At 39.4% G+C, this 16792-nt stretch overlaps 1 protein-coding gene across 1 annotated transcript in view; it reads right to left on the reverse strand.

Annotated features, from left to right (window-relative positions):
* FGD3 (FYVE, RhoGEF and PH domain containing 3) overlaps positions 1-16792 on the reverse strand; it is a 124046-nt gene that overhangs the window by 75487 nt on the left and 31767 nt on the right. The window contains exon 2 of the mRNA XM_057381857.1: positions 5003-5110. Within this exon, the coding sequence (XP_057237840.1) occupies positions 5003-5110 (108 nt within the window). The remainder of the gene's footprint in view (positions 1-5002; positions 5111-16792) is intronic.

Raw genomic sequence — 16792 nt, forward strand, 5'->3', positions numbered from 1 at the left:
GGCATGGGAAGATGCTCTAAGATTTTAGAGCATCTCCACAGCCTCCTCTAAATTCACTCCAGAAGCTCCATGTCCTTCTGTTGTTTGGGGTCCAAGAGCTGGACACAGTACAGGGAAGTTTTATTAGGGTGGGGTCTCATCCGAGCAGGGCAGAGGTGCAGAATCACCACCCCCACCTGCCCATACTGTGGGATGAACCCAGGAAACAGGGGGTTTCTGGCCTGCCAATGTACACAGGTCATGTTGAACTTCTTGTCAACCGGTACTCTTAATGTTCCTTTCTTTCAAGTAGGATGCATCAGTTAGATAATTTAGCTGTTAACTGAACACTGCAGGGCTCCAGCTTCTCAGATTCTGCTTCTCCTTTTTATGAAACAATAACAGAAAAAAGTTAATGAAACATTGCCTCAGAATATCAGAATACTCTGCTCAGAACACACACAAGAGACTCATGCTCAGAAAATCCATATGGCAGGAATTGCCTATTTTCATGAAAAAGATAGAAGAATCTTTCAAATCAAGGTTATAGATTCTCTCAAAGCTCTTTCTTTCAAGAACATAAAGCTATTTTGAGAACAATTTGTCTCTCTCAATTGCAAAGATTTCATCATTCAGTCTAACCAGCAATACCCTAGGAAGACATGCAAGTTCTGTTGTACACAGCAAAATACATGCTATCTATTTTTACCTTGAAGTTTAAAAAAGCATGTAATTCTACTTCTCAAAGATTATAAGAAAGCAGGAGAAATTGCCATATAAATTGAAATATTACCATATTAATGGTAGTTCATGGAATTACCGGTATTTCCTTGACATTTAAAGTTACCTTTCTAATAATCATCTCGGGGCATGTGGGCAGTACTGAGGTTTTACACCTATACTGAATTTGCTCTTCATTTCCTACGAAAACTGATGCTAATAATGTAGTTTGTGCAATTCTCAACACTGACAAGAAAGAAACCAAATTAATTCCAAAGTATAGATAATTCTCTTCTGAGGCAGATGAGAAACTGAGTAAAAACACCAAGTCCAGTGGGAAGAGGAAAAAAAAAAAAAAACAAAACAATATTACCAATAGCTATTTTTGATGAAGGGCAACTTAAAGATTCTATCACCAGGACCAAAACCATAAAATAAACCTACTTTCAAAAACAAGTATTTCCCTTTTGGAAACACATCACTTTTTCGTTATTGCAGAGTCTCAGTGTCCCTTACTCTCACTCTGCTTTTCCAATGTAAATACAGACATGAACCACAGAACAAAAGAAGTCTCAGCAAGCTTTGTTCTGTGGATTCTTCTCCAAACCACCGACACCCAGCCCTTCTCTCAATGTCATTTAAAATTCTGTGCTAATTCCACTTCCTTTCTTTTCCAGACATATTAGCCTGGCTCTGCTTGGAGGAAAGTGTCCCTGAGACGACCTGTTTCACACAGCTATAGCTGCAGGTAAGCACAGTCAGACCAAGCTTCTGGGGTGCATCTGGCCCAGAGCAGAGAGGACACAACAGGGCAGACCTGCTTCTTGCAGACCTTACTCAGGATGCTAATTTAAAGTTTTTCAAACCTGATTGCAGCCATGGCCAGAAGCATAGTTAATCCCATGAATTTTAGGGAGGCTGCTCACAGGATTATGGTTACAATATGTACCATGCCAACACTAACCCATACACTTTTCAGACTGGGACTATCCATGTCATTGAGAAGCTGTTTGTGGGTCAGAGCCCTGAAAAAAGTCAGTAAGACATTGAATTTTATAACCATTGTCTCAGAAAAGACAACAAATTACCTGTATTTAATTTTCAAAATACCTGCAAGTATTAGGAAGTCAGCTCCAACTAGTGCTGCAGGTCATCATTAAAGACAAGTAATGATTCTAGAAAGCCCATTTAGAGATTTATTGCACATCCAACCTCTTGTAAAGTAGCAGCAATCCAACTAAAAACATAAATAGAACAGAAAGTACAATTAAAAAGTCAAAATCTGGTGCTACTACTAGATGGAAGATATTCTCCAGTCCATTACCAACATAAACCCCCCCGGCTGTCAGTAATGTTCCATCTTTCTCCAGTCTCAGCCCTCCATGACCTAAATATTCACTGATTAGTACTTCTGTGTACTTAACTCTTTGAGGACCCAGTCCTGGAGTCCTTCATATTTTTTCATCCAGGCTGCTCAGAAGAAATGCAAGAGCACTGGGCAGCTCCTTTGGAAGGGAAACTCAACACTGGCAGGACCAGCACAACAGCTTCATTAGCCTTCTGTGTTTTGTATCTGTTGTCACTCATTGTGCTTCATTCTGCTTTCCAAGAAAGGACATTTTAATAAGCCAGACCAAACACCCAATAGAAGAAAGAAATGGTAAATCCTAGGCTAAAGGACAGAGCTTAGAACAGGTGCAATATACAGGTAGTGGGACAAATGGTGTGGTTTTATACTACACTTAATGTCCTCCCCCTGAAAGAGTCATCCTGCCCTGCTCCCTCAACCACAGAAACTACATTAATCTTGCTTAGAAGGTTTTGACCCAACTTGGAGTTGATTCAGCTGACTCCCATTTCAGGGAAGTGTTTTTTTTCCAGACGTCTACAATTTTTGTGGCGAGAGTTTTTCATTGCTGTATCACATTTATAGGGGAAATTAAACTTCAAGTGATCCCATGCTTATGTGAAAAGGCTCAGTTTTGGTTTTCTGTTGGAACTTGCAACTGCAGAATTTTTTTTTTTTTTTGGGGGGGGGAAGGTGGTATGGGGAGCAAGACAAAGCACGATACCTCTATAAAAAAACAGGATTCAATTTTAACACTGAATTGTGAATTTATCCACTATAATGAGGCTTTCACTTTTTTGAAGGGGTGATAAGTGGAACCCTCTAAGTGGGAAATAATTTTTAGACTTTGGATGCAGTTCTTCATGGCAGTCCATACACCCACAGTCCCCGTGTACTGGGAAGGGAAAAGAAGCAGGGTTACACTGCAAGCTAGTTCCACTCTCTGACATACAGCAAAACCAGGTTGTTCCTAATAAAATACTGGAAATTAATTTAATACTATTTTGTAGGACTGAAGCAAAGTCTTTTCTTTGCCCACTTAGAAATAAAAAAAAATTAATAGGAAAAAAAAAATACAGATGCCTTGATTTCAGGTGATTGTCATTGAGCTCCTAGAGAACTACTGCTAAGAGCAGATAGAGCAAAACACTCTGTTTCTGTCACCAGGACTCTTAAGTACCAAAAATGCTGTAATGCCATTGCCAGTATCAATCTGACCTATCTCCACTGGATTTGCATACATTAGAGGGATTTCTTTTGGCTTGGATTGCCTTACAGCACCAAACTTGACTCCAACCCTAGAAATAAGAAGAGGTTTCTTTTGTTGTTTGTGGCTGGGATTTTTTTTTGGTGAGGAAAGGAAGGCTGGGTTTATGTTTGGGTTTTTTTTTTAACTGATTCTAAATTCAGAACTTTCAAGTTTTTCCCTCTAGCATTATGATATGTATCCGAGGTATAAGAATCTTGAAAGCAAGGTATGTAACCATAAAAATCTCTATAACTAACTCCACCAGGCTCTTGCTCTTACTTGTTTTTCTCATAACAGATTTATCTCATTATTTGAGCCTCTGGCTCAAATTAAATCTTTTCTCAGATCCATGAGATCAATTTCTGAAGGACTAGATTTTCCACACATTTTTATATTCTAAATTATCATACCAAGTGATGTTAAGAAAAAGGCAAAATAGGTTATGTCACAGACGTGGCTCTTCAAAGGAGATAATCCTACCCAGCTATAGAAAATTTCTGTTAAGCATTATTTGGAAATTTAGCTCCAGCGTAAGACAGAAGTCAACATTTTTCTAATTTAAGAAAAGTAATAATATTATTTATTTGGCACAAAATAAAACATTAGATTAATGGCTGTAAAGAGGAAAATGCATAGTTCTTCACATTCTCATATTGAGATGTAGGGTAATAATACAAAGTGAAAGTCACTGTTACTGTTGTACTTACTTTTCAATTGCCTCAACACTGAAATATACTCACAGCTCTGCCACAAGGGCAAATCTATACATTCTCAGAAAACGTCACAGACATACTTTCCCCTCCAAGTTTACATAGACATAAGGGACAACTGCTATGATTTTCACTTCCATTACCCAAATTACAGCAGGTTTTTTTCGACCAAGAAGTATGATGATAATTTATAAGTATATAATTACCCTCCCCTGCTGACACTGAAACGTCACCCCCACAGAATATCTACTACTACCCATTATTCCACTAAATTCATATGGATTACATAGGTTGTTGCTACAAGTATGAAACAAACACCTTCTCTCCAACCCTAGAGACCCTGCCAGAAGGAGGCAGAAGACAGCACCAGGGAGAGATCTCCATGTAAGATGTCTCCTCCCCAAAGTAAATACTCTTCTAGAAGATTCCTAAACTGCATGACCCCAAAATATTAACCACTAAATAAACACGTCTGATTCCACACAAATGCCTGCAGCTGTGACAGTGGGGACCAGAAATCAAATGCTATTCCTCCACAGCTCTCCAATAAAGCCTCTTACTCACTGTGCTGCAGCTACTGCCTTCCCTATGCACCTTCTCTAACCTGGGGAGTCTTTCATTCCATTCTAATCAGTGCCAGGCCTTCGGCAGAGCTCAGAATGCCCTGCATTGTCCAGCTTCTCACAGTCTGGGTTCACCACTCCAAAAGTTGTGAGTGGTGAAATTTCATTGCCTCAGACCAAGAAGGGAACTGAACACAAACCTTACTCCCCTGTGGGCAGCATGGCTTCACTACATTCCAATGAGTGGAAAGAAATAGCCAGCAACACATCTTGCAAAACTCTGTTCCTCTCTGAGAAGTACATTCTGCTTCCCTTAGCAAAGAAGGGTGGAAGAACTGTTTGTTTCTTGGCTATGATCAACCTTTTTTCTTGTTGTCCCTGAGCTTGCCTCGAACTCCAACCACTCCTGAACAAAGATTCTGGTACACCTTACCTTGGACATAACGTTCAGAAATCTCCAGGCTCTGGGTCCCACGTGGGAACACCACAAGAACATAGGAAGCCCTAGGATCATGGAAGATCTCAGCAGAAGTTTTCAGATCTGCAACACCAAAAATGTGGGAAAGGCAGACTCTTAACTCCTGCTGGAGGTGCTCAGGTCCTTGGTTAGATCCCACCTTAGTCATACAGCAACCGGTATACATTGGACTGAGCTTAATTTAAAAAAAAAAAAAAAAAACCAAACAAACCAAAAAACCCTGCATTAATCATTTACTTAAAGAGCTGGATATCATTAAAAGTCCCATAGCAACAGCAGCTCTAAGATATTCCTTAAAACACCTTAGGGAATGCCTAAGCAACAAATATTTTAAAACAATGAAACATAAAAGGCATGGAAGAAAAGTCTGATCCAGGTTCCCATGTTGTCATGGTGACTTCCCAGTCATTATGTACTTCAGACACATTTAGTAAAAAGCTACATTTTTCACCCCTCCCAATCAAATAATGCAAGAAAGGGAAAAAATCATACCAGCTTTTCCCAAGCCAATCAAACAGCAACTGAATTCTCTGATCAGGCAGCACTCCTGAAATATTTTAACCAATCCTTTTCCTGCACTGTGAATCAGGTACTCAGACAACATGGAAACAGACATCAGCAGAAAATTCAAATTAATAATCCATTTATCATACAAGATTCTGAGCACAGTTGGACCAGACAAGTTTATGCTTTCAGATTATTTGAAAATAAATTTATTTAATTACTTACAACATCATTTAATCCATCCCCACTTGCAACACTGTTTGCAAGCAATTGATTTTCTTTTACCAAGTACTATGTGTTCCACATGCTGCTGTTATCACACAGAGCAATCAAACAGCATTAGCAGGCTCAAAAACAATAAAACCCTCCCAACATCTACATGCAAATGCTGCTTAAATACCAATTTTAAATAGCATAAAATCAATACAGCTCATTATGGATCTGTATGGAAACATAGCAAATGCTTTACTACCAGCTCTAAATTGCTCACACTCAGCAAGCACTGCCCAACACTGCCACACCCCCCCTCTTCTACACCAGGAAAAAGCTAATGCATAACACAGTTGAAGAGCAGGCATTCTAGTAAGACACCATTTTCTACATGATACCTGAAAAAAGCATTACAGACTCCACGAGAAAGCACTATTTGAACAGATCACAGCATGCACGCTTACTGGCAGCTTGCCAGCTCAGCCTGCCCAGCCATCTGCCCCTTGTCCACCCACCTCCCAGCATTCAGACCATCACTGCATTCGCTTCACAGACGGACCATTCTGATAACCCCCACCCTCCCCGTTAATCAATTAATGAAGCAAGACTGTTTTTTCCTTACTAAGCAATGTATGGACACTAGGTGACTTGAAGGTTGCTCGTTCCTTCTTGCTGCAGGACCTCCCAGAAAAAATTGTCCAGCCAAATTCAGGCTTGTTTTTTTTTTTTTTTTTTTTTTTTTTTTTATATTCATTCAAAGCGGTAGGAATACACTCAGCCCTCGACAATGCCAGCTTGCATGATGAAAGAGCAAAAGTAGTTTTGAGGCTGCAGAATGCCTTCCCTGGGTTACCATGGAAATAAATGTGGGAAGGGGAGGGGGCTTCGCTGATGGCAATTGCTGCCACTCAGTGGAGATGTTTTAAAGCCAGGCTGTGTGGGACTATAGTCCAGGAGAAGAAAATGTGTTTTACTATTACTACTATAATTTTACCTGCACTTCCTTCATTTGCACCAAATTTCACGTAGTTGAAAAGCATGAAACTTCCATGAGAGGCTGGAGGGACACTGGTTGAAACAACTACAGTGTAAGATCCCTTCAATGAGGAGCTGAAGAAATTTTATTTACATATTGAAATTTACACAGATGGGAATTAATGCTCAACTGCAATTAAAACTTGGTTGACAAAGATGAACCTGTTGCAGAGCTGAAGCTGTAGCAAGGAGGACTAGTTTCAGGATGGCTTGATAAGGAGCATCACCTTATCATTAAAACACAGGATAGCACTTCCTCTTATAATCTATGGAAGGCAGAAGACTGCACCAAAATCCCAGTGAGAACAGCCAGTTTCATCAAACTGATTATATTTTATACAAATGTAGTTAGTGTTTTTAGGTTGGATATTAAGAAAAATTCTTTCATTGAAACAGAATGGTTAAACTTTAGAACAGGCTGTCCAGAGCAGTGGTGGAGTCACTGTCGGTGGAATTGTTCAAAAAATGAGCAGACATGTTTGGTGGTATGGTTTAGTGGCCATCATAGGATTCAGTCAAAGGTTGGACTTGATGTTCTTGGAGGTCTTTTCCAACCTCAGAAAGAGGCAAGAGCTGCTCACTACAGTGACATTAACACAGTACTCCAACCAAAGTGCAATACTCACTGTACAATATTTGCACAAAGCAAAAGCAGGTTCCACATTCATAAGTTTTTACCATTGACTATTAGCAATACATTTAAATTTTACATATCAAAAAATTTCCCAAGCACTGTCTCTGAACATGCTGAAAATGTTTTTTTAATAACAATTAATGAGAGCTCTGCCTTGGCACACTACCCACTACTCCTCTCTCCTCAGCCTCTCCACAGAGGACATCAAGAAGCCTGCACCAACACAAAGACCACTTTGGTTTGCAAGCACAGCAGCTAAAGGTGATCTACTCCAAAATCCACCATTTATTTTATTATTTCCAATGGGCTTGTTTTAGAAAGTTAAGCCAAAAAGAGAGAAGCTAAACAAGTTGTGGTCCATCTAAAAAGACAGAGTAAAGCTGGGGTGGAGGCACCATGAGAAAAATTACAAGCTACCTGTGCACAAGGCTGGAAGAAACCTGTCAGACTTTGGGCAGAAAACACCAGGGTTGGCTACTCCACAGCTGCTCCAGCCAGCCCTCATAGCAGCTGTCTTCTCCCTGGAGCTCCCTCATTTCTCCAGTTTCTCTCTGAGACAAGTGGATGGTATCTTCTACCCAAGTGGGGCCAGGGGAGAGCTGGTGACAGTAAAGTAAACTAGGCCAGGTCCCTTTCTGACTCCTCTCTCACTTGCATCAATTTCTGCCCTAATCTGAGTTGAGAGAAAAAAGGAAGTATGAAAACATTGTTTTTTGCAACAACATGTCACAGCTGTAAGATTAAATAATACATTACATTTACACATATAGAATGCCTAGATGACACACTCCTGGCCCAGGAGTGGAGAAACCCCTCCTGGACACCAGAGAAGGCCCATCTCCCTGCGAAGCAGAGAACAAACAGTCCAACCTGTATATTTCCACCTGTTTTCCTCTTCAGCCAAATACGAGTTCAACACTTCTTTACAAGGCCACAAATAAAATCTGATTTTATGATATTACAATAAAAATCAGTTTTGCTGATCACACATGACCCAGATCAGGTAGTGCAATTTTTCATGCTTCCCCAAGTTCCTACAGCTGGCCTCTCCATCATGCCTTTAGAACCACCACCAACAAAGTTTTACTCACAGCAGAATTTCAATTCATACACAAAGTCAAGGAACAGCAGAACTAAATCTGCCAATGCAAACACAGCAAAACACTATAAAACGCTAGCCGCTACACACAAGCAATGGGGAAGAGCTGAAAGGGCTTAAAAATCCAAACCACCAGAAACCAGAGCAGCCCAAAGCCACAGATGAGCTCTGCAGGGCTCACCTGGCATAAGCTTACAAGTTTCTGCCCACATACCCTCACACCATGCCAGCTTTCCACTGTGCCCCTCTCCCAGCCCCAGCAGATACCAACCAGTGCAGGATGGGGCTAGTCTGGAGCAACACATATATCCACTGTGCAGCTGGCAGCTGCCATTCTGATGCTTCTGCCTGCTTGTCTCCTTCTCTCTAGGGGCCAGTCTAGCTGGCTAATGAATTTTGGAAAAACAAAACAGYAAAGAGAAAAAAAATATATAGTTTATAGTTCTTTACCCCTTTTATTGACCACTCTGAAATGAGCATGAGGAGCAAGAAGGGACAGAAAGCATAATGCATAAACCTCACTTCCTCAGGAAACCAGATTGAAAGCCGCACCATCAACTACCAGAGAAGCTCAACAAGACCAGGGAGCAGCTCAGATGGATTATTCTTTTCTTTAAAAGGCAGCTGCCAGGGAGAGACAAAAGTAAATATTGAGACTGAGCAGAAGGCCAAGAAACTGCAGGGAGAACAGATATTGATTATCAAAAGTCAAAAATACATTTATTTCTATATGTATACAAAAATTGCACATATCCAGGTATGCTTGGAAAGGGCAGCAAGGAGATTTCTTTGAAGCCTCCCTGAACAAATAAAAAACCATCACACTTTTAGACTTTCTGACAGTTAAATAGCAACAGACTGACCAGCCAACATCCTTGTGATTATGTGACTAAAACCACTATGCTCCAGGAGAGAAACATACACATCATAACTCATCTCCTAGTAACAAGGCAAGGTATCATATTTGCAAAGAGAGGGGGGAAACAGACTTTTGTTTTTTACTGCAAAATAATAAAATTAACAAAACTGACAAATGACTGGCTATTTATCATTACATGATCCTCCTGTAATCTTCTTGAAGATTTTTATCAGAACTGTGCATGTGCAAAGAAATGAAGAGTTAATCTCATGGTTGGTGGTAGCTTTTAGATGACTGATAACCTCTTATTGGAAGAACAGCTATAATTAAAAAAAAAAAAAAAAAAAAAAAAAAAAAGAGGACATTGTTAAGGACAAACTATCATTTCAAATCATGTGCCCAGCAAAACAGGGAACAAGTTGATATCTGTTATTTGGATTCCCTATATTTTATGCTCTGACAACTACATTCACCTACTCACCTGCCAGTGAAACAAAGGAAAAGTCAGCCTGCCTAACTGTAACACTGTTATCTGATGCAGACACTTGTGTTGCTGTACATTCATACTATCTCTAGTTGCATGCACCAAAAATAAATTTTAAAAACCTAAGAAGATGGAAATAATCACTCAAGCCACAATGGAGCAAGCAAAACAGCCTTGTTTTTTTGAATGGAGTCATAGCTTTTAAATAACTAATAAAAAGATGTACGATTACACATCCGTTTAAGAGCTGCACAAGTATGCTATGTCATCTGTTCCCCAAATAACACCACTAAAGATGAAATGGTACACCAACCCACAGAAATGGAGATCTGTAGAGGTATAATTGTACATTCAGGAACACTCCGTGGTTTGCAATACGTATTTTTACAATTTTCTCCTGTGCAGAGCTGACTGTTTAGGCAGACAGAAAATTCAGGGTACTTCTGTGAGCCACACAGGTTTGCCCCATATTTCAATCTAGTCCAAGTCACTTGAAAGGAAACTGAAGTGATTTTTCAAAAGATGACTTTTCACAATTCTCCTTAAGTTTTCAACATTTTAAACCCCATCTCTGCTAACACCCAACATTTCCTTCTCATATAGCAGCAGAAAAATTCCTTGTATGCACTAATAAAGCATATTGGTGCTACCCTAAAGACTATGGGTGCTTTAAACTGTCAATTAGAAAAAAACTATATGAAATATTGTTCATCAATTATTATTTCCCCCTGCATGTGCAATCACTACAGGGGCACTGCAACTTTAAAACTTGATCATTTCAATTCACTTGGAGTGACCTTAGAGGCATTAAGACAGCAAGGAGGTTTTGTCACTGTCCTGTTGCAAGAGAAACTTTTGAAAACCAAATAACTTTTGAGAAAATGGAAGTAGCTCTGTTGTCAGTCACCTCTGCTGCCAAAATATATTCCTCTGAGAACTCAGCATCTTTGCTTTTTAGGCTTAAACAAACTAAACAGAAATTTTTGCCCTGGCAAATACATTTTTTAAAAAACTTTTTTTAGAATAACTTATTTTAGAAACTCCCCCTTAAAACCTGCAGTAAAAACAACGATAGAGGTTTAAATCACTTGCATGGTATAACTGGTGGCAAAAGAAGGTTAAACACCCAAGTAACTTCAGCTACTTAAATTAGGTAATTTTTCTACTAAAAGACAAAAACAAAAAAATCCTCAATAAAGTTAGATGAATGGGTCTTTAGAGACCTTAGAACCAGCCATTTCACACCGAATCTTCAATAAGTCCATTAAATTTCACTGTACTAATAATAGGTTATAATTACTATTATCATCATCAACAGGCAGTACTGATTCCTTTAAGTACAAACACTTGTGAGTTTCAATCTCAGGCTGCATCTCCCCAGAATGTTCTGTTCTGGAACCACACCATGAGAAAACCCAGAACCAAGCCAGCGTGAAGTGGGGAACAGGAGGAGCTGGAAGTTCAACTCCATGAAATCTATCAGAAACAAACATGAAAGGTGTGAAGTGCCTTTTTCTACTTTCATTTTATTTTCATAGTCAGAAAATGCTTTGAAAGTAGAACTTATTTGTATGAGGCAACTGATGGGAGATATATATTTCTTCCAAAACATTTAGAAAAGAGGAACAAAACTGGAAAGCTGAAACCATAAACTATGACATGCACATTTATTCACAGTTGACTTTGCATTTTCCAATTTGGATTTTATTAGGACTAAACTTCATTGTCTCATTTCCTTCATTTTCCAGTGAACTTCATTATTAAAACACAGGGTTTTAGACCATGACTTCACCCAAAAAACAAAGATAGTCTTTGTGCAAGGGGAACCACAGTTTTGTGCTCTGAATGGTGCATAACACCACACGGCTTCAGCAAGAGCATGAGCCAGGCCAATTCTTTTTGATTTTTTACATGTAACTCCTAATTTTTAATGTATGTATAGATGCATTTATACATTATACATATAGATGTACACATAAACATCTCGACACCATTCCCTTTAATAACTTCAAACTTAAAAAGATGTAGTTTGCTGGTGTTACAGTAATTGCTTATGATTAATTTTATGTATCACCTCTTTAAGAAAAACATTAATACGAATCTATTTGCAAATAACATCACTGAACACTTTTCTTCCCAAAATCTCTATCACTGCTGTCATCGCAGACAGGGCGCAAGAGCAGTACACTGTGCTCAGAACTGTGACATTTTGAAGGCATCAGTGAGGAGAATGAATCTCTTCAATTAGCTGAATACATGCGTATGTATGATGTAGGCAACTTGCCATCTGCATTTCCAGGGATTTCATCGTTTTTTGGAAGCTCGGGGATGTGGAACAGCAGGGCTTGTTTTGATGACAGCACTTTGATAGCAGCTTGTTGGACCAGTGGCTAGTTCAAATTTTATTATTCTTATAAAGGCACCCAACTATTCCAAAGGAAAGGGGAGCCCATCAAGATAGGCACTGTACAAATACTTACTAAAAAGTAAGCTTTTAGGCTTTGTTCACAATTCAAACAAAGAATGCATGAAAATGAAAGCAATTTTTTTTAAAAGGGAAGTGTTACCAAGGTTTCACAGCAGGAACAGAACTGTATCATGGACCACTAGGCCACTCCTACCCAGTTCCTGGGACAGGGCTAACTCCCCTTAGCACGTTAGTGAGTTGCTAGTACTGTTTTGAACAAAGAGAAGTAAATATGAGCCTTTGCTTTCCCACTCCACAAAGTAAATAACTTTGTACATGTACTCTTGGTGCACACAATTCCGCCACATGGGAGAGGTAGGGAATTCTTATGGGAATTCCCTACTAAAACACTGGCAGAACATCACTGGTACTACAGAAAGCAAATCTGTAGGTTAGTCACAGCCCAATGCAAACAGAATGTGCAATTCTGCGGGGGAAAAAAAGTGAAGCACACAGAGACTGACACCATGCAGAGAAGTTAGTATCATAACAGCATTTCACGCAAAAAGTAAAAAGAACAGAGTATTGTCCCATATAGATTCAGCTACACTGAGCAGTAAGTGTATTTGAAAAAAATCAGATTTAAATCAGTTCTTCCAAGCAAAACCTCAAGTTCTTCAAAGAATGTACTTCCTCTTCATGCCACGCTGAAGCAGGGTCATCACACCGCTGCCACACAAGGTTTAATAGATGGAAGTTTTGTCTTCCACAAGTAGAAGAGCCTTGAATTGATTTTCACAAGTCCATTAAATATTGTTTTTAAAGATCTCTGTTAGCACATGGAAAGAGGCAGGTGGGCTCATATAGGAATTTATATCAAAGTAACATTATCCAATACAGAAACCATATTTTCTGTAAGTATCTATAATGTAAATATTGGATGTCCAAACTGGGCCAATTCCCATCCAAATTCCATAATACAGCAGTCTTAGCCAAAGAAATTGGAAGGTTTCACTGAATTATCATCTATTATTCATGACTAAAGGTGACAGAACCCTGTAGTCGAATCATACAATCATTAAGGCTGGAAAAGACCTGGAAGACCATCAGGTCCAACCTCCAACACAGCACCATCATTAAACCATGTCCTCAAGTGCTATATCAACATTTTTTTAAAACTTCCAGGGATGGTGACTCCACAACTGCCCTGGGCAGCCTGTTCAATGCTTCACTTTCAGTGAAGAACTTTTTCCCTAATATCCAATCTAAATCTTCCCTGGCGGGGAAGAGTTCAATCCTGTCCCTGGTCCCCTGGGAGCAGACCCTGATCCCCCTCTGGCTGCTCCCTCCTGTCAGGGAGTTGTGGTGATAGATGAGGTCCCCCCGGAGCCTCCTGTTCTCCAGGCTGAGCCCGCCAAGTTCCCTCAGCCACTCCTGGTGCTCCTGAGCCTTCCCCAACTCTGTTCTCTCTCCTGGACTCACTCCAGACCCTCAAGGTCTTTACTATCATGAAGGGCCCAAAAGTGAACCCAGGATTCAAAGCACAGCCTTACCAGTGCCTAGCACAGGGGAAAAATAGGAGACTTCCCCTACGCACTTCTTCTGGGCTCAGTACAGCATCTTCTGCTGGGGCAGGCAGAATGCTACTCTGCTTTCCTCTATTTAAACACCCAGCTGGACCATCACTGGTCCTCTTTCTCTTACTTCGTTTTCAAATTCATTCAGAAACACCAAAAATTATGTTAAGATAAATTACTCTGCAGAAATTTGCACAGTAACAAAGAGTCTGTGATTATACCACAAATGTTCACAGACTATTGCTCTACTTCTGATTTATGTAAAAAGCTTTAACATTCACAGCTTTATTCTGCAGTTTTTGCAATAAACTGTATATATGTATGCTTTAATGAAAAACAAAGCAGAAGTATTTTTGTTTAATTTTCTTTTTCAATTTAACCTTTGCTGTAAAGAAAAAGGTTATAATTCACTCAATCGCTCATTTCCCTACCAGACCTAACAGGTAAAAATGCCCTAGTTTCCTTGCCAGGAACCAACATGGCAAATCCATGCACCTCGCTCCACACCAAGGGAAAAGTTGAAGCTGTATAGATAAAAATTAAAAAAAAAAAAATGAACAAAATCCTACTAATTTCAGTATTACATCAATCAAAAATCAGTGCCTGTATACAAAGATCTGCAAAACTAAAATCAGCTGAAGCCTGTAGTTTTTAAAGCCCTCTTCTTGGGTTTTGGAATGTGCTCAATCATAATTAATCGGCTTAATAATAATCTTATACAAAAACTGTTTTTAAAAAAAAAACCAAAATAATCCAAAAATTCATAATCCAATAATCCAAAAAAACCAAAATAATCCAAATTAAAGCACTTAATGAAGTAACATTTCAATTCACATGAAACAATATAACAATTACAGACTTTCAAACATCTTGCAGCTGAGATTTTGCAGGTTTTTGCTGAAGGGACCCAGACAAAGAACCACAAATCAAGAGACTCAATTCTTTGAATTTTGCCAGCTGCTATTTTGGGTGCTGAGCACGGCAATTCGCAGAGCACTGCTCTGTGACCACAGCCTGACCTGAGCTGCTCTGGACCCAGAACAAGCTCAGAAGTAGGATTTAGTTTTTTTCTTTGATTTTTCAAATAGCCATGAAACTACACCCTGGCTTGAGGAACAAGGTTACAATGCACTTATCTTGCACTAACTTGCCTATTTTATGGCACCCAGGACTTCTGGTTTGAATGCTATGCTTTTAAGCACAGCCTCTCACATGGATTTAAATGTTTGGCACAAGACAGTCTAAAGAGCTCTTTGTTGTAGCTTCCTGCCAAGAGGTTTGTATATGGGCTGGTTATTGTTTGCTCCCTCCATACTAATGACATCCTTTAGACAAACATTTGGCTATGCACTCTTGGCTCAAAAACCCCCACATTTGCTCAAGGAAACATCCTTCCGCATCATTAAACGAATATGAAAAATTAGGATCTCTGTATGAAAAAGGTGTAAAACTACAGCACTGGTTATGAAACAAATCCAAATTTGGACTTGTTGGACTACGAGAAAAAAAGTAGAGCACAAGTGAAGCTAGAAAAGGCAGAACACCACTTTCAAGAAACCCCCAAGTTTCCCAGAGTAAGAAAACATGTGGAAATAGAGTCAAACAAACCACTCATGCCCTCGGTTAATGCCAACAGCACTAAAACAGAGCCTCACTGAACCACCCCTTGACTGCTGTCCACTCCACTCTTCCTTGACCTGTAAAACACAATTTTCCAAAAAAGTAATTTCAAGTTCATATTAAGGTAAATATTTTGCTGCCCTTGGAACATTGCAGCCTTCTGCCTGCCTTCAAGAGCTGTTCAGATCATCTTTAATCCAAAAGAAAAGAATTTTTATGCATCTTTTGCCCCCTTCAATAGTACAACTTAAGAAGACTCTGGATCTATTTTTTTTTTTTTTTTTTTTTTTTTTTTTTTTTTAGTGAAACAAGTTGAATTTAAGGACAATTTTCTGGACACTTGGAGTCAACCTTGCACAAGTTTGCCCCAGGATTGCTGGGACTGGTCCTGCAAACACACGACAACACAGCTCCTCCAGAATCCCATAGGCATCCACGAATTGCTTCTGACGCAGCAATAATCTGCTGTCACTTACTAAGTCGAGCTTCAACAGAGGTTTAAAGAGGACTGAGGTTTATCATCAGTAAATCTGTCATGCTCACTTATCTTTGTCTCTAATAAGGGAAGCACAAACCTCCCCTTGTTTAATTTCAAATCTCTTTTGAACATAGTTTAAAAGCTCAATTTGTTTCAGCTACTGCTTTATGATTTTGGTTAAATCTTTTATAGGGTATTGAGACAAAACTCAAATGGAAGAAAAGAGTTGACCATGAACATTATAAGAAAAGTTGTGATAAAAGAGTGAAAGTGAAAAATAAAGGATTTGGGGAACAGAGTGTAAGGGATGATAGAGGGTAGCAAAGAATATGACAAATGCATACCATGGCCCGTAAACTATTTCATCCCAGCTTGGATTTTCCGCTATCAGATGTGGAATTTGTCTGTTTTAATATATCGTCCAGATATGACAGGTGGGGTAAGTAAAAGAGGAAGAGAGGTGAACATGTGGGGTTTTTATCTCATGCACAAGATAAACAACAAAGGGAAACTAGATTTAAACTCCAAAGGGTTTAAATTATTGGTTTCAATTTTGTCAGCTCTCCAAAGACATACTTTGATATCCTTCCATTTAACAGTCTTCCATGCTCCATTTAGGAAAGTCCACCACTAATCTAAAGGGTGGTACCCTGACAGTCCTATTGTTGTGGGTTAAGGTTTCTCCTTTTGTTTCCTTCCTTGGGGAAATTTTCTTTCCCTTTTTGTTGCTGGGATACACTGATTGCCAGGTCATCCTTTTGATGGCTGGGCGATTGGCCTTGGGGAGGGGGTGTGTGTGTGTATGGGTGTGTGTGTGTGTGTGTGAGGGAGGATCCGT

The sequence above is a fragment of the Malurus melanocephalus genome, unplaced genomic scaffold (genome assembly GCF_030028575.1).
Source record: "Malurus melanocephalus ecotype Western Australia unplaced genomic scaffold, MMel_1.1 scaffold_534, whole genome shotgun sequence".
Lineage (NCBI taxonomy): Eukaryota > Metazoa > Chordata > Aves > Passeriformes > Maluridae > Malurus > Malurus melanocephalus.